The sequence below is a fragment of the Sander vitreus genome, chromosome 18 (assembly GCF_031162955.1).
Source record: "Sander vitreus isolate 19-12246 chromosome 18, sanVit1, whole genome shotgun sequence".
Classification (NCBI taxonomy): Eukaryota; Metazoa; Chordata; class Actinopteri; order Perciformes; family Percidae; genus Sander; species Sander vitreus.
Window position 1 is genome coordinate 10,807,835 of NC_135872.1, and position 27,965 is coordinate 10,835,799.

The 27,965-nt window shown below is 40.0% G+C and overlaps 2 protein-coding genes across 4 annotated transcripts; one reads left to right on the forward strand and one right to left on the reverse strand.

The window, feature by feature from the left end:
- Positions 1-460: 460 nt before the first annotated feature.
- On the forward strand, positions 461-16,408 carry capn3b (calpain 3b). 3 transcript variants are annotated; one of them, XM_078274079.1, is made up of 23 exons: positions 461-1,040; positions 2,963-3,032; positions 3,465-3,583; positions 4,580-4,713; positions 5,259-5,427; positions 5,786-5,869; positions 5,968-6,059; positions 6,187-6,264; positions 7,306-7,466; positions 7,611-7,780; positions 7,878-7,889; positions 8,313-8,521; positions 8,664-8,700; positions 9,362-9,385; positions 9,634-9,720; positions 12,026-12,103; positions 12,205-12,262; positions 12,348-12,412; positions 13,230-13,298; positions 13,379-13,457; positions 13,772-13,888; positions 14,066-14,124; positions 14,687-16,408. In XM_078274079.1, the coding sequence occupies exons 1-23, from the start codon at positions 732-734 to the stop codon at positions 14,711-14,713; spliced, it is 2,307 nt and encodes a 768-aa protein (XP_078130205.1). In that variant the 5' UTR covers positions 461-731; the 3' UTR covers positions 14,714-16,408. The 3 variants fall into 3 exon arrangements, with proteins under 3 accessions (XP_078130205.1, XP_078130206.1, XP_078130207.1); XM_078274080.1 differs by lacking the exons at positions 13,230-13,298; positions 13,379-13,457; positions 13,772-13,888; positions 14,066-14,124; positions 14,687-16,408 and having other exon boundaries at positions 9,653-9,720; XM_078274081.1 differs by lacking the exons at positions 461-1,040; positions 2,963-3,032; positions 3,465-3,583; ... (8 more) ...; positions 8,313-8,521; positions 8,664-8,700 and having other exon boundaries at positions 9,369-9,385; positions 9,653-9,720.
- A 784-nt stretch (positions 16,409-17,192) lies between these two features.
- On the reverse strand, positions 17,193-27,726 carry znf106b (zinc finger protein 106b). The gene is made up of 20 exons (XM_078274078.1): positions 27,628-27,726; positions 27,083-27,213; positions 26,896-26,957; positions 25,856-26,059; positions 24,491-25,765; positions 24,029-24,392; positions 23,864-23,924; positions 23,433-23,587; positions 23,271-23,331; positions 22,392-23,190; positions 22,133-22,295; positions 21,641-21,775; positions 21,255-21,371; positions 20,715-20,906; positions 20,197-20,259; positions 19,521-19,640; positions 19,004-19,075; positions 18,807-18,878; positions 17,852-17,998; positions 17,193-17,588 (listed from the first exon to the last, which is right to left on the reverse strand). The coding sequence occupies exons 2-20, from the start codon at positions 27,209-27,211 to the stop codon at positions 17,532-17,534; spliced, it is 4,248 nt and encodes a 1,415-aa protein (XP_078130204.1). The 5' UTR covers positions 27,212-27,213; positions 27,628-27,726; the 3' UTR covers positions 17,193-17,531.
- Positions 27,727-27,965: the final 239 nt, after the last annotated feature.

A 27,965-nucleotide genomic window follows, 5' to 3' on the forward strand; every position in this document is an offset into this window, starting at 1 on the left:
ATAGTGGGTTTAGTCAGCCACAACAGACCATTGAAAATGAAGTAAGTGTCCAGGAATTTCTTTGCCACTAGGTGTCAATATAACTAGGTAATATAGATATTAAACAGAGGTTTGGAGTAATTATAATCCAATCAATCACATGGTGGTACTTGTCTTGTGCATTAAAATAAGATAAACTAACCTGATATGAGTAAATGTCAGATTTGTTGTTAATTATATGTTCTACCTATAAGCTTTATACAGTATATCCCATAGGCTTTTTTGTACAGTGCATAGTGTACATGCCCTCGGTACATGACCTGACCCTACAGCATATTACACAGTTAAATTTCTCCTGCGATAAACTGCCATATTTTCAGTTAGATGCACAGATGTTGGACCCCTGGACAGGATGCTGGGACCTGAAAATGTTGTCTGGGTTAGGGTCTCTCTTTGAAGAGCCTCCTCCCCTCCACTAAAGAGTCCTATATTTAGGTGCAGCCAGCAGCAGGGACACAGCACTGACTGTGTGAGTGATGGTGTGACAAGCTGTTGGCTGGTGACTGTCCATGGGCGCTAACAGCATTTCCAGCAAATAAAGGAACTAAAAGTACTTATCGTTGTCAGGGAGGACACAGGAAGTTTCTTTGGGCTGTTTTGCAAGTTCAGGCTTTGTTTCTGCAAATAAGGTGTTTCTTTTTTTTTTGCACTTTGAAACAAGAACACCAAAGGCTGGGGCGTTCACTGATAAAATGGGGGACAAGAAATATAAAGTGCCTCTTGTTGAGGATACAAAGGTGAGGGTGCTTTATGAAACTGAAGCATTTGGGCCCGTTGACAAAGCTGATTACCCTCCTGCTGGGACTAACTCCATCTACTCTGCGATTCTAAGCAGAAACGAGACTGTCAAGGATGCCAAGCGTCTTAAGACTTTTTTGGAATTGCGAGACAAATATGTAACGAAGAAGGTGGTGTTTGAAGACCCCCTGTTCCCTGCAGATGACTCCTCACTCTTCTACAGTCACAAACCTTCCATGAAGATTGAGTGGAAACGTCCCTCGGTGAGTGCCAGTCTTTAGCCATTACATCCTTTAGGCCAAGTTTCTCATAAGCGAAAGTGTCTCTAACGGTTACAAGAGCTCTTCTCTAAAATCCCCATGTATCTCATCACTTCCTCCACAACACATGGCTTGCTGGGGTGTCAAGTGGCTGCATGGTTGTGGATGCATATCTCTGGGTTATCACCTTCTACAATCACAGACAGCTGACTCTCACATAGGAGGACACCCTCTGCTAGTGCTGTGAAACATAGTGGCAACTCAGTGTTGGCTTCAGAGTTTCAAATTTTTCTGATATACACATGCAAGAGGGTTTGATAGTCTTCCAACACACCAGGTGGTTCAGATTAAGCTGTATTTTGCCAAAAGTCCTGACACTGACACATCTAAACACTAAAATAAATGCAGACACGACAGATGACACAAACCTTCACCTAAGACCCAACACTTAAGCAGCAATATTATCATATAAAAATACATACAATATTAAATAATACACATTAGGCTATATATATTATTATTAATTATTATTTATATATAATTATCTCTGTAATAAATTACCAGTAAACACAAATGACAAACTGAAAATAGAGATTATTTTAATTTGAAATTTCTGCTTTGTATAACAAACTCCAGTGTAACATGAATCTGCAGCTTGATTGCTGCTTAATGGCTGATGATGAATGTAAATTTGCCTCACAGCTGAGATTAGTGATACATGAGTCCCACCAGTGGGTCAGCAGTGGAGCATGCTCTAAATTTGGAACATGAGGTTGCATTTATTAGTTATGGTCAATCGTGGGATGAGGGGAACAGAGTCAGTGCTGGAAAGCTCCTGAATAAAACTTGATTCCTGATATTTTTATCCTATCGTTATCCTTGTTTTCTAAACCAAGAAAACTGCGCATTTTGAATGTGATGTTGTTTTCTTGATTATGCTGACTTTGTTTTTTTCTATCCAAAGGAGTTTCAAAAGGTTTTAAAAAAACAATGGATCCCAAACTCGGCTTCTTATCTGATAACTTTATTTAAAGGATTTGTAAAGGCCTACATTGTCCAATATTTCACAAGAAAAAAAATCTGAAAAAATAAGCATAATTTGTATAACAGAAATATATGTTTTCATTTTTATTCCTTTCATCATCTTGTGACCCAGTCAGTTTTATCTTGTGACCCTTTAGGGGTCCAAATCCACAAGTTGTAAACCACTTTTATGCACACTATACTTCAATTTAAAATCTATTTCACAACAACAAGCAATATGTGCTCCACAGCATGAGCATTAACGCATTAATACCTTACCAGAGGCAAATATCAGGAAAGATAAACCATAAAATCTGGATGCTAAATTGGTAATTTACCTCTAGGATCACAGACACAGTCAACTCTGCCATGTCAAACATGCGTATGAGCTATGGGATTCTCTGCATTCGGCACAACGTTATTACTTGTAAAGATGACTAAAGGGCCATGACCAGACAACTTCCAACAGCTGCTGCCTCATATGCCTCATATGTAGTGAATGCAGAAATTTCTCCAACTCGCTTACAGTTTCAGGGTTTAGTTGTTATATTGTCAATCATGCCAGGTGTAGATTTGTAAATACATATTTTGAATTGCAAATACCAATATGATTATTACCCTACTTTGAGAAATATAAATGTGTGAAATATAAATATTTCATTAAACATAATAGTTTTTAATTGGCAACATTTAGAAAAATTACACTTAGGAGTTATCATGCAGGACTTCAAACTGAAAATATACTTAAACAAAAGTATTGGATTCATTCAATTAAAATGCATCTATCATTTCATCTTACATAGTATTTCATAATGAGAAAAAAAGATTTGAACTCTGGCACTGATATTTGTGCAACATGCTCAGAAAAACCTCCTAACTCCTCGCTTTTTTTTCTTTGACAGGAAATTTGTGAAAACCCCCAGTTCATCATAGATGGAGCCAACAGGACAGACATCTGTCAGGGAGAATTGGGTAACATTTAAACCATTTCTGCTTTCATACAAGTGCTTCAACAGCAGGTTCAAGTACACCATGCTGCCTAGGAACTGACGGACTAAGTATGATTTGGTGTTTTGATACCAATCTACTTTCACTGATGTCATGTGGATGGATGTTGCAAAAAGTCAAATGTGTCTCAGCTAAAAACAGCGTGTACAAGTGCAAGCATAAACAGTCCTTGTATGGGATATGGCGATAAAACAAGTACAAGACATGTGGGGTGGAGAAACCAGAGCCTGGAAAATGCCTGACAGCTGAAATGATCGTGAGAATCAGTCTTAAGTTAGTTACCTTACTGATGTTGATGACTGACACCTGCAGCAATGTGACTTCAATCTGTGACAACTGCTTTATGAAGTGGTATGTTTGGAGTGTTTTCATAGCTCATCAATCTGCTGTTGACAGGTGACTGCTGGCTGCTGGCTGCGATCGCCTGTCTGACAGTGAATGAGAAGCTGCTGTACAGAGTGATTCCTCCGGACCAGAGCTTCACTGACAACTATGCAGGCATCTTCCATTTCCAGGTTTTAAATGGATATTTGGCACCTTGTGCAACAAGCAACTGTTTGTCTTTTGCTGCGGTTTTGTGGCAGGCGCTATAACCACCCAGCTATAAAGGCACTCCAAATGTTTTATGTTCTTGTTTTTACATGTATAATATGCTATTTCACATATGAAAGATGCTTTTATACAAATTCATCACATGTGAAATACAATTTCACATGATAAAGCACATGTGAAACTGTGACATTTCATGTTAAAGTTCTTAATTGTGATAATCTCGCATTGCCAGACCTATACATGTGAAATGTATGGACATGCTTATATGTGTAGTGGCGTTTAACATGTTTTTGGGGCGGTGTTATTTATTGGTTTTAAATAAGGAACAAAAAAAATGCAGTACAGAAGATAAAGATAAGTTACAGGTAATTTAGAAACAGTGTCATATAATTTAGTTTGTCCACCACAGAGCACTGTTTATTTTTCAACTTGGCAAACTAGCAAACTTTAGTTTTTACTTTAGTTTTTGTACAGATTAAACCCTAACCCTAACCCATACAATGTGTTCATTTTAGAGGTGCTTCTAGACAGATTTGGTTACTTTTGCTAGCTGTATCCCCCTGTTTTCAATCTTTATGCTAAGCTAAGCTGACCGGCTGCTGGCTGTGGCTTCATACTGACGTGAAAGTGATTATCTAATCATTGGGAAGAAAGCAAAAAAAGTTTTTTTTTTTTTCCAACATGTCAAACTATTACTTTAAAAGCAGCACATATATTATTATCAGATTTCCATGAACTCTCAAATATCGATATTGATAATGGCCTCAAAAATCTAGTATTTGTCAGGCATTCATAATTTTTAAGAAAGAAAAAAAGGTAATTGATTGAAACATGAACACTTTGTTTAACAGATATGAATCTACTAATAATCTAAAAGATGACATGAGCTTTTCTTTGCCCGTCGATAAATTATTTTTCTCTCTCATCACCGTTTTAAATCTCTTCTGTCTTACACTCAGTTCTGGCGTTATGGCGAATGGATCGATGTGGTTGTGGACGACCGCATCCCCACCTGCAAGAACCAGCTGGTTTTCACCAAATCTTTCAGAAAGAACGAGTTCTGGAGTGCTCTTTTGGAAAAAGCTTATGCCAAGTGAGCCCAGTCTATCAATGTTCACTGCAATTTAAGTCGTGCAGATCTCCACATCGCCACCTTCATTCAGTAGAGTTCAGATTTACTGAAAAAAGTCTTCAGTTTTGGTTTTCTCGCTTAAATAAGTTAAAGCCTGGGGATCATGAAATCATTTTGGGTCTTTTAAATGCAAATTTTATTAAATGTTTTTTTTTTTTTATCAGTATCAGTGACAGTATTGAGAAAAATGGACAATTAGCTTTAAAGTAATGCCACATCATTTAAGAAAATCTGTCAAACAAGATGATTGACACCTGAAATCACTGACCTCTCACCTCGCTGGGATTTAATCACTTCAACTTATTTCAAGTGAAACAAGTTTTAAAATCCAATTTTGAGCTACATGTCTTATTAAGGTGTATTTTCTTTTGTAGTGTAGTGACACTACCTAGGCACACCACTCCTCTTGTTTCCTAAATTGGCTGCAGACACTGTGAAAAATCCAATCCTCGGAGATAACAGACATGTCAGCGCATTGACCAGAATGATTGACCTCTCTCTCTCAGGTTGCACGGGTCTTATGAGGCACTTAAAGGGGGCAACACTTTGGAAGCCATGGAGGATTTCACAGGAGGAGTTACCGAATTCTTCGAGCTGTCCGAGGCGCCCAAAGACCTCTATAACATCATGAGCAAGGCGCTGGAGAGAGGCTCGCTAATGGGCTGCTCCATAGATGTGAGTGGTGATGAAAGCAGTGAAATTAAGTGCACAGAAGAGAAGTGCACATTAGATGAGCCATGCAGCAACACAACTGCCTGGAATATGAAAGTCAAATTCAACTGTAAATACGTTTCTTTTCCTCATGCAAATCAGGCTGTTTCAATAATTTTGTCACCATATGAGAAGCTGAATTGATGTGCAAAGTTTGATTTATTATCACCACTTTTACAGCTTAAAACAACTAGATTTTAACCATCAAATCCGGAAAAAAATTACTGAATTAAAATGATGTTTTAGCAACATGTATTGCCTCAAAGTCCAGTCTGTCTTTTGCGCTGACGTGTGTTGCATGAATGTTGGTTGTATCTTTTAGATTCTTTCAGCCACTGAAATGGAGACTCGGACTGAACAGGGGCTGGTCAGGGGTCATGCCTACTCCATCATAGGCCTGGCAGAGGTGCAGTAAAATGTCCACTTACTATAAATGCATATTCTGTATTCGTTGTAAGAGAAAGCCTGATGAAGTGATGCTGACAGGTTGGTTGTTGTTTCTAGTGTGATGAGGTTGCAAAGGACACCAGAATTCGCTTGATTCGCCTGCGAAATCCCTGGGGTTGGGTGCTGTGGAAGGGACCATGGAGTGCAAAGTAAGCTCTGAGACCTTTTATATTATTATAAAATGTATAACATTTACAATAATTCTGCTTATATGAGCCAGGTGCTGTACTATGGCTAATTCTTTCTTGATGTCTTGTATTAATATGATTTCCATAGTTCAAAGGAATGGTCGACCATTTCCACAGCAGACAAGGGCAACCTAAAAAAACAAACTGTAGAAGAGAGTGAGTTCTGGTGAGTAAACATACTCTGCATCAATTGTATTATTTTGGCTCGTTCATAAAATAAAATATTAATTTTATATTTTCACCAGTTTTGTAGCTGTTTTTGATTAAGACTCAATGGTCTATTCTGATGATGTAGTGTACTTGATACTACATAGGCACAAAATTGTAAAGCTGCCCAAGAGGTGATTTGTTTCTTGATCCAGTGTAACCTTCAAGCAAAAGGTAGCACACACTTTTCTGCCACGTTATTCAAATGTATGTTAACATCATAACTTTACATGTGGCAATAAATGAATGTGTTAATTAGCATGTGTTAAGGAAAAACTCAGGAGCAGCACAACTCATTTCACGTACGTGACGTGACAAAGGTTCGGGAGACTTATGACTTACACAGAAGCATTTAATGAACACCCAATTGAGGAGACAATTAAGCAGGCAGTACAGTTTAACCACGATGTGTTATTGTTCAGTGCCGTCCCAACTCTCTGAAGTTCCTGTCTTCCTGAAGGTGTATTTAAACTCATGCTGGAGGCGTTACGTTTAGCTGAACCTTTAAGGTAAACAAAGATATTGCAGTCGCCTAAACACAGATGCTAAAGCCTAGTTCAGCATATCTCTCTCTCTCTGGGAAGTATGCTAAAGTGTGGCTGGCCCACCGACCTCCAAAAGGAGACAGTTGTGAGACAAAACATTCCCTTGTCACACAAATGCCTAGATTCCCTGAATCTGTAGAGACAAACATAATTATCCATGAACAGGTTTGGTTATTAGAGACTGGCCGAACATTCTCGTCCCCTGAGCTGTGAATGACCTGATGTTGTCATGTAAGCTTTCCCTTAGTCTCATCATACCACAACATGGTGTTTTTTGAAATTCCACCACAGCATGTAAGCATTTAGCTTAAACTACAGCTGAACCCATACATCTGCTGCTCACCCTCAGCCGCTTTACATGTTTTGCCCCATTAGTGCCATTAGTGGTAAAAAAAGAGCAAAGTTGTCTCACTAAATTAATAGTAAAGAACTTCTTGTTTGATGTTCCCCTCCAGGATGTCTTTTGATGATTTCCAGAGGAACTTTACAAAGTTGGAGATGTGTAACTTGACCCCCGACACCCTGCAGGGTGATGAAAGGCATAGTTGGACAGTGTCGGTCAATGAGGGTCGCTGGGTGAGAGGCAGCTCTGCTGGCGGCTGCAGGAACTTCCCACGTAGGTCTTGGATTCTTTTTTTAAATCAGCTTTTATTCCTCTTAAAGCCAATATTAATCATTTTTTTTAAGTCCCACATGGCTCATGTGTCTTCACTGCTATGATGTGAGCCTTTGTTGCAGATTTATCTTTTGTGTTTTACAGACACATTCTGGACGAACCCACAGTATCGGCTGAAACTGTACGAGGAGGATGACGACCCAGAGGACGGGCAGGCAACCTGCACTGTTGTCGTGGCTCTGATGCAGAAAGGGCGAAGGATGCAGCGCCATCAAGGGGCCAAATTCCTCACCATCGGATTTTCCATCTACGAGGTACTGATCACAGGAAATCTAAATCAGTGGATAGGCTGATGTACTGTACATTCATTGGAGTTGAGCTTCTTCTTTACCTTCCTCTTTGTCTCGACAGGTGCCGAAGGAGGTATGCCATTCTTGGAGAAGGACGTTAGTTTGATGAAGTCAGCGTTTCCACAGTATTGACCTGAAGCCTATCTCCAGAGAGTCATGTTTGTGTGTTGTGTTTGATTTAGTAGCACATGTGGCAGTAGTAGTGGTGGTAGTAGTAGTAGTACTGTAGTGGTTCATGCTCTTGTGAAACCTCTATCTACAACTTACAACACAAGCCAAAATGCTTGTTTCATCCCATCAACAGTGTAAAACCCAAAGATATTTCATTTCCGCTCATATAATGCAGAGAAAACTGGCAAATCCTCACACACCACATTGCAAGAGAGTCCCAATTTTGAACTATTCCTTCACTTTCAATACTTTTTTCTATATTGACTACTTTCCTTATTTGAAGAGCTCATTCCCATCTCACCAACTGATTTCTTTTCATCCATAGATGTGTGGACAGGATCAACACCTGCAGAAGGACTTCTTCCTGTACACAGCCTCCAAAGCTAAATGCAAGACCTACATTAACCTGCGGGAGGTGACGGAGCGTTTCCAGCTGCCTCCAGGAGAGTACGTCATCATCCCAACGACCTTTGAAGCCCATCAAGAGGGAGAGTTCATTCTCAGGGTCTTCTCTGAGAAGCAGAACATGTCTGAGTAAGGATCACTGGGGGTCGGGCACAAGCCATATTTGGTGGTGAAGTCATTTTGGGGACTGTTGACAGCAAAATTGCAAAATATAGTGAAGGCCACTATCAATGAATAGCAGGAATCCTAATGTGTCCGTTTTTCCTCGCAGGGAGGCGGACAACACGATCGGATCTGACCAAATGCAGGTTTGCAACATATTAAAAGAAGTAATGGGACCAAAATATATTTATGACAGATATTTCAGTGGTGAAATTACTAAAACAGAGGTTTACTTTTTTATGTCTACAACATTATTTCTCTAAGAAGGTATTAAAAAAGTTATTTTATAACATTTCAGATTTAACAGAGATACTGGGATGTAAAACAAAAACATTACGACTAAGATCATTCATTTTCATTAATTAATTAATTTATTTTTCACCCTTATCTATAAAAAGGGACATTTCTTTAAAGACAGGATAGTCTTTTAACTTTTAACGATAACACTCCTCAGGAAGTAGATTATACATTTACACAAACCTTTAGGCACCCAATATACAGAGAGAAATAAGACATTAATAGTAAAATCGAGTATGCTTGACATTAGGCTTCCCACTCCCTTTTTAAGAGGCTGAATATACATTTACCTGCATACTGCAACCTTCTTTCGCACTGCAATATCAGTTGGAATTTGATATTTTGTCAAACCCTGATTGTGTCACATACATATTTCATCAACCTTGTTTTTGAAATCTCATTGTCTTGTCTTAATTCATACTGTACTGTTTTCCCCACAGTAGTAACTAACAGACTCCTTTTCATCTCATTTCATTTCTCATCGTCCTTGCTTGTCTTATTGGCCATCAGCAAGACAAGAAAAAGAAAGAAAAGGTAATAAGTGCATGTGGCAATAGCATCGTTAGATTGCTTTTAAACTCTGCTTTCCCCACTGCTTCTCTACATTATACAGTATGTCAGCTGTTATCAATGTTGGCAGTTATAGTTTGTGTCATCATTCCACATCATTGCATATATAGATTATTTATGACCAATGAAATGACTATAAATGAACTCTCTTTTTCTGTTTGTCTTTTATAACCCGTCTCTCCTCTTACTAACTGTCATTACCCACATGCCAGCCTATTGTATTTGTGTCAGACAGAGCACGGGCCAACAAAGAAATTGAGCATGACGGCATTCTGGGGGAAAAGAGGAAGAAACCAAAGGTAATCTTTCTTTGACAAACTCTGACACTGCAGCTCATAGTGACCTTTGACCTGTCGTCATTTCTGGACACTGACGGCTCTAAAATGCAATCTTGACCAGGTCAAATTACACAGCTGGGAATAAAATAATCGAGTTTGAAGCCAACTGAGCTCAAGTGTCTCAGCTGCACCTGTTTTCCTGTAAAGCCTCAGTGTATACAAGCCTAGTTGTTTGTGTTTCTCTAATGTGCTGCTCTCCTGTGGTACTATAAGGAAATGCATCAATCACTAATATAGTGTTATATATAGTGCAGCAGGAACAAAGAAGAGAACAATTTTAATATTTTGATCCTTGATCACCAAATAAAGATTTGTGCAATTTTACCACGCAAACATGATTTTAAACAAAACAATAAACCAGCAACATGTAAAACAGACACAACTAGAGATCATCTTGTGATGGGATCACACCAGTCTTGACGCCAAATTGGGCCAGGGTCGTAAAGTTGGGGGACCAATGTCCCATTCCCAACTTCCTCGGCCTTCATTTTAATCTTAACTACACACCTTTAAAGTTTGTGACTGAATCTTGCACAGTTATCGGGCCAGGGGCTTAAACTAGGGGGTTCAAGACCCCTTCCCTAATTTCTACCCCCCTACTTTCGGTGGGCTTGCTCGGATCACACCCATCTGCCAACTCAGCCTTCATTCTGATTTCAACTACACGCCTGTAAAGTTTTGTGACAACAATTATACCAGCGGTGTGTCGCGGCTGGTAATTTAACCATCCACAGTGACTGCACTTTAAGCTAGTGTGCACTGTGCAGTCACAGCTAGCCTTGGCTTAAGCTAATTTACCAACTTATTCTACTTGTTTTCTCTAATTACTAACCTAATCTTATATAACATTATGCTAAATGTAATTATAATTGACAAAAAAAACATCAGACAAGCTAGTCCTGCTAAAAGCAAGCTAGCTCAGAGTTCAATTCAGTTCAGAGTTCTTTATTGTCCATCTTAGCAGCACACAACCAACAGATTGATTAAGAACAATTTCATCACTTAAAAAGTAAAAGTGTCAAATAAAATCCTTTGAGATTGTCTGGAAAAGTGATTTCTAAAAGTGTCACTGAGAAAGCCCAAGTGACACCAATAAATAAAACTGTGCATTCAAGAGTTGTGCAAGTTAACACCTTTAATTGCACAAGGAACAAAAGAAAATGTGCACCGTTTGTTTTTGCTCTAGATAGCCACCCAGAGGGAAGAGGAATAAATTCCTCCAAAAATGGGTGGGAAGATTGGCCGTGCCTTCTGCAAAACCTGTCTGTCAAAGATCTTTGTTAGAGAGAACTGCTGCCTGCCAATTATCTTCAACTTTTGTTTTGTATTGTAAGGTTCCCATAAAATGAAATCAAATAGAAAGTTAAAATGGACTCAAAATAAGATCTGTAGAATAAAACCATCAAAGTCTTATCTACATTAAAAGAGTTTAGTCTGCACAGGAAATACAATCTCTGCAGGCCGTTTTTGCAGATTTTGGATACATAGATGGATCAAGTTTTTATCAATCACTGTTCCCATGTACCTATATGACTCGACAATCTCCACCACTGTGCCCTTAATTGTGGTAGGGAGAGGTGGATATGGTTTTTTTCTAAAATCAATAACCATGTCCTTAGTTTTTTGAACATTTAACTTGAGTAAATGGCTGACACACCACTCCACGAAATATGTCAAGACTGGCCCATGATCGACCTCTCAATCCTGGAGCAGACTGACCGTGTCGTCTGCAAATTTAAAGAGATGCCTCTTTGTGTGGCAACTACAGTCGTTAGTATACAAAATATACAACACAGGGACACTACACACCCTTGTGGTGAGTTAAAAAATCCATAAGCCATTTCACCATGCCAACATCAAGATTGAAATTTGACAATATTTTACTGGATAAAATGGGAAGCTGGATTGTATTAAAAGCTAAGGAGAAGTCAACAAGTAAGAGTCTAGCATGGGATTTCGTACCCAAATGCTTGTAAAGAAAGTTCAGTGGAGTAGTGGTAGTATACTCCACTCCTCTAAATGGCCGATAAGCAAACTGCATCAGGTCAAGCTGGTTTTGCACTTTATCTATCAAGAATTGCTTGAACAATAGCTAAAAACATTTAATTATCAGTGAAGTAAGATCTACTAGTGAAGCTAAGAGGTCTCTTACCTTGTCCAAACATACACTAATACTCCTAAAATACATAACATTAAGGTTTTACAACTCAAAAGGCGTCACACATTTTATTTTTTATAAATGACTTCTTTCTTACGTGTCCTCCAGCAAAAACTACTCCAACCTGAGGAGGAGACTGAAGAGGAAAAACAGTTCAGAGCCATTTACCAAAAGATTGCTGGTGAGGTGAGTACACAGAGAGGAGAGGATGAGGATAACACAGGACAGGTGTGAATGTCTGAATGTAATTTACAGTATATGCAACAAATTGTTTCTCCCTCCATCAGGACATGCAGGTCTGTGCCAACGAACTCAAGATGATCATGAAGAACGTACTTGCCAAACGTGAGTACACTGGAAAGATTTAGATCATCATGATACAGTTAGTGCCATGATGTGATCAATCATACAGAGCTGTCCCTTTCCACAGATAATGAAATACAGACAGAGGGTTTCAGCCTTGAGACATGTCGGAGTATGATCGCCTTGATGGATGTATCCTTTCAGTAAGCTTAAAACTACAGGAGTTTATATGGAGATGACAACAGAGAAGCCTCATGTTGCCTAGGAAGGTGGCATCAGCAGTTGTTAGTTTGAATCCCTCTAGTAATCTCTATAAACAGATATATGCATATGAGTGCAGACTCTGTAGGCAATGGGACAAGATTTTGGTATTGGAAGCGTTCTGGTATCTATTTGTAGTCCGAGCAATATTGACCAATCATGTTTGAGTGGGCTTTGGTTGCATGCAGTCTGTGTGGAGATCAAAAGAGGCAGAATGCATTGGTCGAAATGCAATCTCAGAACTCATCAGTAATCGTCTATGACGATTTAGCTTTTTTTTAAACATATCTGCATTCATATGCACATATCTGCTTATAGGAGACGCTGTCTCTCAACTCCAACTCTATTGTCACATCTCAAGAAGATATCCGCTGGTTACACCGTAACCCCCGAAAGATTTGCTGTTGCCCCCAGGGTCTAAATCATCATCAAACCGAAGGCCAATGTGTTCCAATATTGTCCCTCTAGTGACTGAGGCAATTGAATGGGCACTAAAACTATTTTTCCTAAATACTCTACTCTTGCAACCCAAAGTTAAAAGGGTAACGCATCTTTTATTTCATCTGCAATTCCAATATTACTGACAAAACAAGTGTATTATTTTTATGGATTGTGCTACTATATTTACATCATTTAATATTAATAAAATAAACCACTAAGGAAAGTACTACAAAAAAAATCAAATGCACCTTTAAAAATGGCTTCAATGGCTGTGTTGGTTTTCCATAACTGACTGACTGTCTTTCAGACTGATGGGACAGGAAAGCTGAACCTACAGGAGTTCAAACACTTGTGGAAAAAGATAAAGGAGTGGCAGGTAGGACCGTTGTAACCACTCTAGAGCTTCTGCTCATGTTTAACAAACATCTGACTGTCATCTCCTCATGTGTTTTGCAGCGGATCTTCAAACGATACGATAAAGACAAATCCAGCTCTATCAGTAGTTTTGAGATGAGGAACGCTGTTAATGATGCAGGTGAGCAGCAGGAAAGAAACACCAGCAAGAAGTAACCACTCACAGGATGTTGTGTATGCACTCCATGCATAATTTATATTTCAAGTTTTAGTTTTTCCAGAGCTGATAATTTAAATTAAAACTGTAATAACGCATAAATGAAATGTTATTTGTAATAGACTACAGTCACAATACATTATAATAAAACCATATAAAGGTTAAATTCCCAGTTTTGTCAGAAATCACATCCCATACTTTCCAGCCTCTTGTTAGAAACCTGTAACGTGATATAAACTGACGACCATGAACCTAATCTGTGTCTTCTTCACATGAAGGGTTTCAACTCAACAGACAGCTGTATGACATCATAGCCATGCGCTACGCAGACGAACACCTAAACATCGATTTTGACAGTTATATCTGCTGTTTTGTGAGACTAGAGGGCATGTTCAGTAAGTACACACCTGAGCCTGTAGCCTAAAATACAAATACAGAATGTATTTAACACTTTATAAATCTTTCAAGGGGCCAAATTTTACCTGGAGGGCCCACTAATTGCAGCCTTGCCCTGCACCAGTTCAAGATTTATAAAGACATGGATGAAGACTCATTTATTGTGTCTCTTGCAGGAGCTTTTAATGCCTTTGACAAGGATGGAGATGGAATAATCAAGCTCAATGTCCTGGAGGTAAGCCCCTTTTAGCATTGTTTTCACGACATGATATTCCATGCCTTTTGCTATACTGTATATATGTTGTTGCAAACAGTATTACCTACATTGTCTTTGTGAGAAGACTATTAAGACAGGGTTGTGATAAAGGGCATCAAAATTCATTCTTCACCGTAGAAATGATAAGAGTTTGAAAGTAGTAGTTTGGCTAAACATTCCCAATTTACCAAGTTTGTCCAGAGCTTCAAACTTGCTTACAGTCTGAGTAACCAGAAAAAGAGAAACACCAGTTGCTTCTCACTACCTTACTTGATTATTTTTGATTTTGCTTTCTTGAGATTGCATTTCAAAGTACTGCTATGTTGGATTACATTACACTGACAGGTGTTTCCAATATTTTGGCCAGTTAATCTTTATATATAGACCAAAAATATCAGAAAAATCTCTTCTAATACAGCGGCACAAACTACAGCCTTAAGTATTACTGTGTCTTGAAGTTTTCTGGTCACTGTGTACTCTAAGTATACTTTCAAAATGAAACCCTTTATGCTCATATTTGTTTCTTTGTCCCTCTTTCCAGTGGCTTCAGCTGACCATGTATTCTTAAGTCTCCTTCTTGACCACTGATGTAGCTGCAGACAGTCGGAGCTCACGTTCACGACTCAACTCTCCCGGACAGCCTCTTAAGTATTTTTGCACGATGGCATGATTACAACAAGATCTAAGTCTTCGTGTCAGGTTCGATGATTTCGCTAGTTTTTATGTGAAATTTAGATTTCTCTCATCATTCAAACTATGATGGGTTAGATTTAAGGTCAATGTTATTTTAGCTTATTTTTAAATGACTGACATCCTATCAGTATTAGGCCTTTTCCTAAAACGTCATCAGTTTTCTAGACTCTGCAGTGCTGATAAGAGCAACATTTGATGCATGCTGCCAGTCAGTGTAACCTGATAATCATGTTACATCAGTGTTTGGCATGAAGCAGCGACAGGCGGTAATGCAAGCAGGCACGTAGAGAGTTGACCTTTGTTTCTAAGTTCATACGTTACAAAGAATTTGTACCTAGTAATGCAAAGCTAGAAGTATCAGTGTTAAAAGAGAAATGTTTAAATATGAGAACTGAGTGAATGAACATTTTGTTTGACAAATCTTCAGAGAGGTACTGAATGTACTATATTGTTTTTAAAATACAGCAGAGGTGAATACTGTAATTATTTGTATTTTTTTATTGCTGTACACATACAGTAGGTATTAAACACAAATCAATGCACACTGTACAGTATAACATACAAAAATTAAGGCATGACTTAAATACAGCACTCTTAGAAGTTGCTCTGGCCAGTTTGATCTGACAACTTTCACTACTACAGTACTTTATCCATTGAACAAAATAAGTTCTCTCAAATATGTGTTGTACAGGGCATAAGCACATTGCTGAGAATAACTCTAGGAAATGTGAAAATGTAAAAGTTATAATTTAACATATGGTTTATATATGTAATGATGCAAAACATACTCCTTTTATAACCAAACCTCTGTCGACATAAGGAATTCATTTTCAAGTTATCAAGTGTAACAAAGCTAGGAAGTAATTTAAGATACATTGTCTTTACACTGTGATATCAGGAAAAATAAAAATTTTCCAATAAAAAAAAAAAAATCTGACTTAAAAGCAGGTGGGTAAAGATACAAATTTTATTCTTTATATAGAAGGTACAGGTTGCTAAATATTAGCCTATGGATTTTAAACCCTGGAGTTACTTCCCAAACTGCACCTTCTATAAATAATATAGTATACAAGCAAGTTAAGCCTGTTTATTTTTACATCTGAGCCATCGTCCCTTTCCACACTGAAGTGAGGACAATCTTAGGACAAAACTAGGAAGGATTTGAAAATCCTCAGAGCCCACCCCTCTTAAAATTACCAAGAATGATCCTTAATGTCTGAGGTTATGGAAATTTCCGACACTTGTACATCATCTTTGAAAGGGGAACTCCACCAATTTTACACATCAGTCTGTTTACAGGTCTTGGGGTGTACTCCTGTTTATGTAAAGAAAAGTTGTATAAAAAAAAAAAACTTTTCTCCAGTCACCAGAGAGCTGCATGAAAGTGATGTCACTTGAGTCGGTTTTAGCTGGGGATGGAGAGGATGTAGAGTTAGAAAGAGGTTAGTCTGGCTCACCGGATGTACAGTGCTGGGATAAAGCCTGACGTCCTTCCCTTTCCCGATCTCCGCTATCCATTTTTCAAGCACACCGTCACTGCACCCAGGGCTTAGTGCCGCCCAGGAAGGTTGTGATTGGTTTAAAACAATACAAACAAGCCAGAGCATTTTTCCCCCTATCCCAGAATAGATAAGCGTATAGCCAGACCATACTCCAGCTCTGACACAGTGCTGTGGAGATAGGTCTGGCAATGCGAGACTAGAAAGAGGTGAGGTTACCAGACCTCTGTAGCAGCTCCTCATCTCTGCATGAGGCTAGTGCCTTGAGGCTACATTAGCTGCTACTAGCACAACACACCTAAACCTGCGGTGGTCGAGTTGCATTATGGGTATTGTAGGTACCAGGTTTTTACGAGGAAGACCAATGGATGGAATAAAGATAATATCTCTGCATCTGCTGCATCAATTTTGACGACTGATGGAACTGTCCATCGTGAGTCCGACAATGTGACAGTGACAGGAGCGTAATGCTAAATCTTAAATATTTGAAATAACTATTGAGTGCAGCAGGATGAGCAAACTGAGTGTTAAGATTTGATGTATAACCAAATTAATTTTGTTTAGGTTTATACACTGATATTCTGATTTGCTCTTCTTTGACAGATTTAGCAGTTATTAAAACCTGTTACCTACACTTCAGAGTCAATAGCCAAAACAAATTTAAACAAGATCGATTCTGAAGGCAGTTAACACAAAAGCTCCTCTGAGCCGTTTATGCCAGTGCAGCATCATTGTAGAAATGTTCTGAATAATTAGCTTCACATATACTAATGACATATCTGAAGAGGGTTACTGTATAATATATTTTATGGTGTATAAAGCCATGTCATGCATTCACTGTGACAACAAAACACATAAAACAGCAACAAAACAAATTTATTAAAATAATTAAAATACTTATTTTAAACAGCAGGACTGATTGAGCGTGTGAGATTGAATGTCTCAATCCGGTCACAACGGCTTCAGGGATCAATAACAAGTAGCCTGTCTCGTCTCACCATCACAGAGATTATACAATATGCACAAGACCAACGAGATGTAATCAACACCTCAACAGCTAGAAAATAAATGATCGATCTCCTAACGGAAAATAAAACCCTGAAAAGAATTTTTGAAACAAAAAGAAATCAGCCGATGTGTTGTAACGAACGCGACTACAACCTTATCTGCTGCATCACTTCACCACCCCTGCTGTCAAGGCTGTATTGCACTGTCATTCTCCACGTGTCTCTGCATGTGTTCAGGCAGTTTCTGCAGGAAAAGCACAAACAAGACTAAGCAACTGTTCTCATCCTGTTTTCTGCTGAGAGCAGCACATATTATATTAAAAAGGATTCAACAAAACGCCTGGGATTAAAAGTAGACGTTCTTATGGTAATATTCAACCTGCCCAAATGTATTCATTTGTATGGTGTGAAGGCACTCTGGGATAACAAACTCTTTCACATTGCGTAGCTAATGAGCTGCTTGGTAATCTTCACTTTGTTGAAAATCAGATGGCATCAGTTCATTACCTGCTTAACAGACTGCTGTGTGCCAAAAAATGTGCTGCAGCCTCTCCAGCGACATTTGACCGCCTGCAGATTGGGGTTGCTGTGATCTCTGACGAGGTGCTGTACAAGGTGCTCCGCCATGCCGAAGATCAGAGCGCAATTCTGCCACTGAAGAGAGGGCAAAGGTAAAAAAAACACAAGATGCAAGTCAATTTAGAAAATATAACAAATTGTGTAATCATTTCGTGGAGGATGTTTTTCAGCAGCACAGGAAAGGGTTAGGGGTTTAGGGTGTACTGAAAGTTTGCTGATCCTGGACCGTCCTGACTCCTCGCCAGATCAGCAAACCTTCTTCAGTGTTACCGCTGGCCAACAGCCCGTTGTGACCCCTGGGTTCGCGCAGGCTGAATTTGAGTCGCTACAGACGCTAATGGAAGGTCCATCTCCGTAGCTGCCGCCCGCTCTCTTCCCGGCAGAAGTCTCCTAGCGGCGGGGAGTGAGGCAGAGGGACCGCGGGGTGCACTAGCTAGCTAATTATGGTCTCATTTGTGGTCTGATAAACTTGAGAAAAAACTGAGAAATGATTTATCAATTTTTGTGCTCCTCTATATCGCTATTTTCCAAACTACTGTAGCAGTCATATCTCGTGGGACCTGTGTGAGCGTGGTTTCCATGGGAACGCAGCCGTCGAGGTAGTGGAGCGAGCAGAGTACCGGTCATTTGAGTTCAGTGGAGCAGACAGCTCCGCAGGGTTGTGTAATTGAGACTTCATGACATTTCATAAAATTCTAAATCAGCATCGGCAATAATTTTGCAGACGCACTATTTAAATATCTTAAAGAATAATGTAAAATATTTTTCTTGTGAGGGGATCAGAGTGAAGGCAGTGATTACATTGATATACATAATATCTGACTAAAAATATCTAGATTTTCCTTTTAGATTCATTTTCTGTATAATGACGTTGAGTCGTTACCCAGCAGCGGTAGTTCTTCATCAAGTTGAGCTTCACAGCTTGAACACTGCCATCATAACAGCCTGTATAGATCTGGGTGGGACAAACAATGGTAGACATAGTTCAACAATATCCAACCACCCATCTTTTCCAAAATGAACCTCTGTCATGCAAGCTTAGATTCAAAATTATGGCTGGACCAGCTTCAGTCCACGTACCACACTCTTATGTACGGCCATGCACATCACCATGTCACTGTGACCCCCGTACACCTGCAGGCGGTCATGGGACTGAAAAGAAACAAACAACATTCTAATGAATAATACACAGATGATTCACCTGATGCACGAGAAGACAGATACAAGTTTTAATTTAAAAGCATACACTAGACAGCTGCAGTTTTCCAGAAGTCATTTTTTTCATGGTGGTGGCCTGATTGTACCTCACTTCCAACACTGCAAATTGAAACTATGAGAAGTCTTATTGTAATTAGTAAAGGAAAAAAAAAGCTTGTTTTGAGTATTTTGCAATGGATGGTGAAGCAGAATGAACTGAATGGAAGAGATTCACATGCAATTATTGGCTTCAATTGATCGGAGGTCTTCAGTTGAGAAAATTCAATGCCTTGTCTTTCTTATTTCCTCATTTTTAAAATACACAAACCACTCATTCAGAAATCAGTGTCAAATGGCGGTGTCCACACATCACCTTAAAATTGAGTCATGAATACTGTACCTGTAGCTCATAAACTCGGACCAGTTTATCCAGACAGGCTGTCACCATCACTTTCCCTAAGATCACTATTGATGTGACAGCATGATCGTGACCCTTGTAGATACGAACCAACTCACCCGTCTACAAAGGACAAAAAGAAATAACGGTGACAGTGAACGCATGAAGTTGAAATAGAAACAAACCAAAACACAAACAGACACTCTCTTAAAGGGATGGTTTGGATTTTTTTGAAGTTTTGGGGTTGTGTTAGGTACAATGTCAATGGAGGCTTTGATGAAAGCCTAGAACGGCTTCAGTTTTTTTTTTTTTTTAGGTGGACCTTTCTTTAGGTGGCTCAAATACGTTTAGCTGCTTCCCCGGTCCACAGCAGTACATCACTTAGCTTTTGTGCTCCCGTCCCCTTCTTCAAACTGTGGACGTGCCGACCGCCATCTACTGTAGGTAATACACTGCCTATGGATAAGTACCTCATACAATTCTACTTTATAAAATCCTAACTATCCCTTTAACATTTCAATATTTTAAGATTATGAATCTGAATAATCTCAATCTTTTTATTGTCACTACATTTTTGCTGAACTTTCAGATTGATAGATCTGTAATCTGTAAAGGCACCCAAACAAACTGCAAGGTCCTGTCAATACTCTAATACCGATCCATAATCTTTAACACTTACGTGGATGTTGTGGGCATGAACAGATGTGTCACTGGAGCCGCTAAAGACCAGGTCATTTACCACCTGAAAACAACAACAAAGGAAGTGTTATTTAGTACACCTGACATACAAGTAATAATCTCTTAGATGATCTACATTTCATCTATCTACAATAAATAGAAGAATCAACTCTTTTAAAACCAAATGCAAGTCAAAATACGGCAATCTTTGGGAATATGCAAATTTCATGTTTAGTCACTTTGGAGATGTTTGACAAGCATCTGAATTCCCAATCATTTAGTCTCCTTATCTGGACACAAATCATTTTAAAGCAACACTATGTAACTTTTCCCGCTTCGGTCCCCCTACAGGTTGGAAGCGGAATTGTCCATTACATTACATTGTGCAAGTTTGCCAGATCGGGTCGCCTCAGATCTGTAGTTCGAATGAAACGGACAATGTAGTGGGACCGAAGCGGGAAAAGTTATATAGTGTTGCTTTAAAGTGTAACAGTTTCAGACGTGGGTTTATCTCCTTACCTTCATACAGAGTACAGTTTTGGTGTGACCCTCCAGCGTGCGCAGCAGCAGGCCACTCTTGGCGTCTCGTACGCTGATGGTGCTGTCGTAGGAGCCAACCAGCAGCACTCGGCGGGCGCCCTCCTGTGCTGTACCCAGACAGCTCACACCTCGCGGGCCGTGGCACTCAAGCACATCTAAGTTCTTCAGAGTCTAACGACAGATCAGAACGGGGATAAAGACAACACGGAGATAATGGTTCTACTGTTTTTTTAAGCCACTGTCGGAACAATGCTCTGGCAGACGAAAAGATTAAAACAAGACCTACAACACTGCAAAATAAGTGGCTGTTTAGCCGGGTCATTCAAATACCCTGGTTACAGGGCAACACAGGTAAGAAACATAATCTCACAGAATCTGACTAAAATAAACCTAGGTTAAGATGGTTGGTTTACTCAAGTTACAGCATATGAGTGTTTTAACATTTTAATAATAAATACCAACTGCTCATGGTACTGAAATCACAAGTTACTTCCTCTGTGTTAAAATTATTTTGCTCACCTGTAACTCATAGCTAGCCACTGATCCATTGGCGAGTCCAGCATACAGGCTGTTCCAGGCAATGTGCAAACACAACACTCTGTCTGATAGAGAGATCTGCTCCAGACACTTTGTGGTCTAGAGGAAAAGAAATTAAAACATCTAAAAATGCAAAACAGAAGATAGGAGGCAGTACTATTAAGCTTACAGAAGTGGGTATGTAATTTAAAGCATGATGGTTAAAAACCCCATTAGCGATTCAACCATTAAATTAAAACTACTGGGAACCCAGCAGTGAGACAAAAAAAATGGATGTGTAAACATCAACAACTGAAATGATTCTCTGTCTTAGAAGGGTTGCAACGCCACATACAAATCACAGTATGGCTTGCTCAGACTTCTTGTACCTTTATGCTGTAACAGCGAATAGTCTGGTCACTGGATCCGGTGTAGAGGCGTGACGGCATGTTTGGGAGGGACGACACCAGCAGACAGTTGACTTTGTTTGTGTGACCCTCAAATACTGCTTGGCACTCCCTGGTCTGGATACACAGACAAATACAGAGACAAAATATACCACTTATTATTTTATTATTATTATTTATTTTTTTATTATTGTCTTTGCTGCTTGGTATGTCAAAAAATGATAAAATTGTACATATAATAAAATTCAAGATAAACGTTAACAACAGAAGTGAGTAAAGATTAATTTTTTGGGTGAAAAAATGATTAGTTATTTTTTAACAGATTGTAAAAAAGCAGAACATTAACAGTCTGCATTAAACAGAGGGATTGTTCTGGTTTCATTACATCTGATTATTGTCTGAGGAAGGATACAGTTGTCAGCAGGGACAAGTTGGACCAAAGTGGATATACATTTTGGACCCTGATCAACATACCATCAGACTGTAGGCCCGTGCTGTGTTGTCCCCTGAACATGTGTACAACCGACCCTCGTGAACACGGAGGCCGTGGACAGGGCCTGTGTGACTGAAAAAAGATCCCACGGACGGCTCCTCATCCTCGACTACGTCAACTGGCACAAATGTGGGCTGAACTTTTCTGAGTGGTCAAGAGTGAAAAGTCTGTCACGTTTCACACTTCAAAAGTAAAACAATGGTTGTAATGGTCAAGATTCTAAACCAAACGCTATCTCACCTCTCAACGTAATTTTGCTGAAACGTCTGTGTGCTTAAAGAACTGAACTCCACACTGACTGACTTCTGAGGAGGCTCTTGGTGGACTGGAACATTTGGTGCATCCTCATTGTCCGATTCATCAATGTCGATGACCACCAGGCCGGAGGGCTCCACCATTTTGACAGAGGCGTCGCTCTCGTTCCCTCCATCGTCGTCTGGTGCTGCAGCAAATGCATTTTGACCTCTTTTGGGGTCAAAAGTGGAGACTGGCTTCTCTGCTGCTGGCTCTTTTTCTTTAACTTGTTCTTTGCAGAGATTTCCTCCCTTCTCTTCCTCAGAATCACTGTCAGCTGACATCCTCACTGTCTGTTGCCCGGCAGATGATTCAGGGAAATTATTTGTATTTGCTGATGTAGAGCACTCTGTTTTGAGTTGTTTGAGAGGGGTAACAGCAGTTGTATGAGCAGCTAAGTGTGGTGACTGATGCAGCAGTGAAGGGAGCAAATCAGAGGGAAACAAGGGCACAGGTTGGTTTGCAGGTACTTGAAGTGTATCAGAGTTACAGGACAATGTTTTGGAAAATTGACCAGCCTGTCCAGCTGGGGATAGTTGGACAGTTTCTTGCTTTACTGGCATGGTTGGCAGGGCAAGGGGGCTAATGGAAGATGCTTGGTTTGTGGGAGATTGTTGCTGGCTGTAGGAGGTCGGGAAAGCACTAAAGGAAGGAAGGGGAGAGAGTCTTGGCTGCACGCTAGCATTAGCCCCTGCTGATGAGGTGGGGGCTTTCTCTGCTACATTAGATGCACCTGTGTACCCTCCTGAAAGAGATTAAGAAAGAAAAAAGTAAACTACTTGTTGCGTATGAAGCCATTTAAAGCAAAGGGTAAATTTACTGTACCTTGCATCCCTTGCAGGATTTCAATGCGCTGGGCTCTCAGACTGTTGACCTCAGCAGTAAACTATAACAGCAGGAAGAACAATTTAATGTAAACCCATGAAAACACTGAGGAAAAGGTAAAAAAAAAAAAAAAAAAAAATCTGTGTCCATTAGTGGTGGTACCTGCTGTCTCAATAGCAGGAGTCTTTGGACTTCTGTGTAGGCAGCTTGCAGGGCATTGCGAGCCTGGACCAGAGACTTGTCCAGATCCTGCAACGAGTGGCTCAGCTCATCCTCCCTCAGAGACACAGCCAAGAGTTGGTCCATTTGGCTCTGGTCTGTTCGGTAGGAAAACAAGGAAGAAAATACACACTGAGATTTATTTTTTATTTTTATTTTTTTATTGTAATCCGATGACCTAAATGGGATCAAAACGTCATCCAAATACATTTGTGGTGTGTCAGTTCGCTCTTTTCATTTATGCCATTTCCCAATAGCCTTGTACCTACATGTGATGTACATACAGTATATTTTCACTTGATACACATCTCACTGCATGTTAGAATTACACATTATGGAAATCATAAATAAAGCACTCAAAATATCAGAATCACCTTTGTTTGACTTTGTTTTTTTCTTTTTTCCATTTGGCTCCTTATCAGAAATGCCATCATTCTGTAAGAACACACAACAATTTAATTTCCAATTCCAACTAAAAACATGTATCAACGGGATGTTTCAGCTGTGCCCGACACTTAACAACACTGTATATTACTCACCCTGTTGTGTTTCCTCTTGCTGGCAATACTGTTGGCTCTCAAATCTCCATTCTCATCCTCAAAGTTTGGCTCCACCTTCACAGAGAGAGCTTCGACTGTCTGACTGCTGTAGCCTTCCAGTGCTGCACCATGCTGCTCCGAAGGCTCCTGCAGCTGAGAATCTGACTGTGTTTCTGGGCGAGAGTTTTTTGTTAACTTATTTGTTGTGTCCTGTGGCGGAGGAGGTAGCTTGGTCCAGTGCGCACCTAAAGGACTGTTTGGAAACGACTCCCAGTGGAAGCCTTCTGACAGACTTATGTCATTGTCCTTTGCTTGTGTTGAGCTTTCTTGGTCAGACAGAGGATTCATCAACTTAATTCCAAACCTGTCACACACAGAATGAATACAAATAAAACACTGTAACTTATTTATGGCAAACAAAGGGTAAAACAGATACAGTTCAAAAGACAAGAAGAGGTTTACCTGGGGGTGCCTTTGCCCCTTTCCTGCTTTTTCCTTTTCGTCTCCTCATATATCGTCCTCCAGTTCGACTTACTCTTGGCCCCTGATAAGCTGAACATTTTATTCAGGGTTGGTTTAAGCCCAGCCTCTTTTCCCCCCTGAACTTTGGCTAAGTCGTGGGCAATTCGAACCTTTCGGGTGATTTTCTGGTTGGGCTCAGAGGATGTGGTCGAGCACTGGCTGTCGAGGGTCCCCTGAGATTCTCTCTCCCTGCTGTTTGATGGTCCATTTGAGTTACTTGCAAACATTGAGCTCTTCTCACAATGCTGAGTTGTTCCTTGTGTCATTTTGAATGTTGTCTGCTTTGGCTTAGGAGGAGCAATATTGGAGGGAGCAGTGCTGTTGACCTGTGAGGATTGCACAGGTGTAGCTGCAGCAGAGGTGATGTGAAGTGTAGCCTTCTTGACATTGTTCCTAAAGGAGCCACCTGTCTGCTGCTCTCTCTCAGCTCCAGCTTGTTGCGTGGTGCTGCGATCAGCCACCCGGACACCTACATCACTGTTCTGCTTCCGGGCTTCACGGTCAGCTCTGCACGGCTCCCTCACGCCCAGCGCTCTTCTGATTTGCCGTAGCATTGCGCTGACGTCGACATCCCGTATGGGAGCTGCGTTGGCGGATCCGTTTGCTGAAGCAGGTTGAGCTGAACATTGTTGTTCTGGCTGAGTAGATCCCGTACTCTCATTCTGGTCATGAACGAAGATGATGGCTCCATTATGAGGAAGGTGATCACTGGTGAAGTCTCCATCGTATTGCTGGTTGTAATAGCAATTCTGGCTGATAGTAGGCCATGTTTTTCTTCCTGGCTTGTTAGCGGCACCTGCTTGAGTGTTGTCTGGTCTTCTAACAAGTCTGCCTGTTTGGGAGCTCTCAATTTTGACCGAAAAGTTTTCATCATACCTTAGCTGCTGAGCTGATTGGGTGAACTGGTCTCGAACATGAGGGTAATGACGAGTTTGACCTGCAGGCTCTCCTGACAAACAAGGCAATCTTCCGCTTTGATTCTGCAGAGTTGGTTCTCTTTGGTGAAGAGGCCTTTGCACACTGGACACTTTATTCTCTTTGTTTTGAACAACAGCATTGTTTGCTCCTTGCTGGTAGGTTTCCTGTTGCAGTCTCCTCATCTTCACTTGTTTGGACATCACTTTATTTTTTTTGCTGGCTCCCTGTTGCATGTTTGCACGCTGCTGACCAGCTACTTGCTTCTGTTTCTTTTTTTTCTTGCCCCTTACTTTCTTCCTGTAATATAAAACAAATCCAGAGTTATTCAAACATATTACAACATGGAGAGTATAAAAATGCAAACAGATAAACAGGTGAAATTATTACTCCTCTTTTTTTAGTGTCTTGTTTCTCTCCAAGATCCGGTCCATGGTCTCTTTGCTCAGAGTCTTACACAGAGAGATGGGCTTTATATTTTTAGCAATCAAAATCTTCAACTTGGCTTTGTGTTGCGCAGTGGAAATGTGCTGAGCATACTCATTTAAGCCCATGGAGGATGCTTTACAGGCCTGACATTCATGAAATGAATCCCTGTTAATGGAAGAACACAACAACATTTTGTCAGATATAAGTAGATGCCTGGGTCAATGCATGTTATGATTATGTTATCTCAGTAAGGCAGGAAAATACTCTGGGGCTAGGTTATCATTTGATTTTTTTCACACAACACCTGAGTTTTAGTACAATACCAAACAATTCTCTTCACTTAACTCTTAATAAAATAAGTACGCTCTGTGCTATGAACACATGTGAGGTGGCACGACAATGTTTGGAGATTCGATACCCAGCTGAGGGGAATACTCCTGAAGAATGCAACCTTGACATGCTGTGCATAAGGTGCCATCCTTCTTCTCTCAGATCATACTATGTCTCCTACCAAAATGTCTTAACAAGCTCATTATGTATGTTTACTGGTGTATTTAGCATATATTGTGAAAAAAATGATTGCTTAAAAGAGAACAGTTACTAGGGTTGGGCATCGAAAACCGATTCCTACTTGGAATCGTTTCAAAAATTACGATTCCATTGGAATCGTTTAGAGGATTTGGTTTCAAATCCGATCATCGCTTCCCAATTTAATATGTGCAAGTTTTGGTTTCCAAAGCGGCCAGGCGCTTGTTGTGTTGCAGCCTTGGAGCACAGTAAGCAGCGCTCTAGTGTGGCTTTATTTTACATTGAAAAAGCAGTAAAACTGCAAACACCACTGACTCAAAATAAAACGTTCCTCTTATTTGTGAAAATAGGCATGTGACCTGTTTCAACTCAAAGAATCGGAATCGTCAAGAACCGGAATCAGAATCGTTAAAATCTAAACGATGCCCAACCCTAACAGTTACACATTTGTATATCTGACAAACATCACTCACTTGCCCAGCACTGTCTCCAGCTCTCTGTGATGCAGCATACCATGCACATGGTCGTGTGCTTCCTGTAGTGAAGAGACATAATGTCAAAAGTATAGATCATTTAGAACGGCTGCAGGTTGGGAGGAAAAAACATACTAGCGAGCACTGCTACTCATTTAAATGTCTTGGTCAAGTTAGAGCCACTTACAATTTTCAAATGAGACCTGCGACACAAAATACAGTAGTTTGTTTTGGCCTTCTTCTTGGAGTACTGTGGGTTGTTCTTCTTCACGGGCATTTTGCCCACCTTACCAGGTGGGGTTTGAACCTGTGCCATTTCTGAACAGGTGAAACAAGAACAGGGGATAACTTCACATATAGCTATGTAAACAAAGCTTTGCAGTAGCATTCAATATGGGATGAATAAAGCCATCATCGCATAATAAAGACTATAGCCGATAAATTATTACGTTAGACTATAAGTGGTATTTACGTTACATCGGTAGGTTATTAGGTGACTGGTGGGCAGAGTTAATAACTCGTAGAAACGTTACACTGCAATCATCGAGTCTGAACTTATAACGTTATTGTTAACAGTAGCACAACGTGGTTGTCAAGTCAGAACTAGCCAGCGTTCACGTTTGAGGTGGACTAAATAGATCAACGCTCCCTGCGTTACAATTCACACAAGCTGGTGGGCAGTGTTAACGGCATTTAGGTAAATTGTTACTGAAAACATATTAAGTACATTACCAGACAAATTTCACATGGCAACAAAACTCAACAGCAGCTCAACCGCCATGTTTGCTTACGTACATTACGTTATTTTTACGTTGGCCAATCGTTAGTTAAAGATGACACCGGAAGTTTGGCGGTGGTGCCCTTCTAGATCTACAAAATATGGGATAAGAGCAATTTGGTTTTTTTGCAAACACATCCGCTCATGAGGATGTTTTAAAGCTCTAATGAGCCACAGGGACCACCGTTCCGCGCAGAAGTGGAAGTGGAAGTTTTTGCCAAAAAGACATGAAAGAGATTAGCTAAATATTACAAATAATACATATTTACAGTCTATGCAAAAAGAAGAAGCT

Excerpts from the sequence above, each read along its gene's own strand:
- capn3b (XM_078274079.1), top strand. The coding sequence starts at position 732 with ATGGGGGACAAGAAATATAAAGTGCCTCTTGTTGAGGATACAAAGGTG. Across the intron at positions 6,060-6,186 it reads AAGGGACCATGGAGTGCAAA|TTCAAAGGAATGGTCGACCA; the intron begins GTAAGCTCTGAG and ends TGATTTCCATAG. Across the intron at positions 8,701-9,361 it reads TCGGATCTGACCAAATGCAG|CAAGACAAGAAAAAGAAAGA; the intron begins GTTTGCAACATA and ends ATTGGCCATCAG.
- znf106b (XM_078274078.1), bottom strand. The coding sequence starts at position 27,211 with ATGGCACAGGTTCAAACCCCACCTGGTAAGGTGGGCAAAATGCCCGTG. Across the intron at positions 23,191-23,270 it reads AATCCTGCAAGGGATGCAAG|GAGGGTACACAGGTGCATCT; the intron begins GTACAGTAAATT and ends AATCTCTTTCAG. Across the intron at positions 19,641-20,196 it reads TTCATGCCCACAACATCCAC|ACGGGTGAGTTGGTTCGTAT; the intron begins GTAAGTGTTAAA and ends TGTCCTTTGTAG.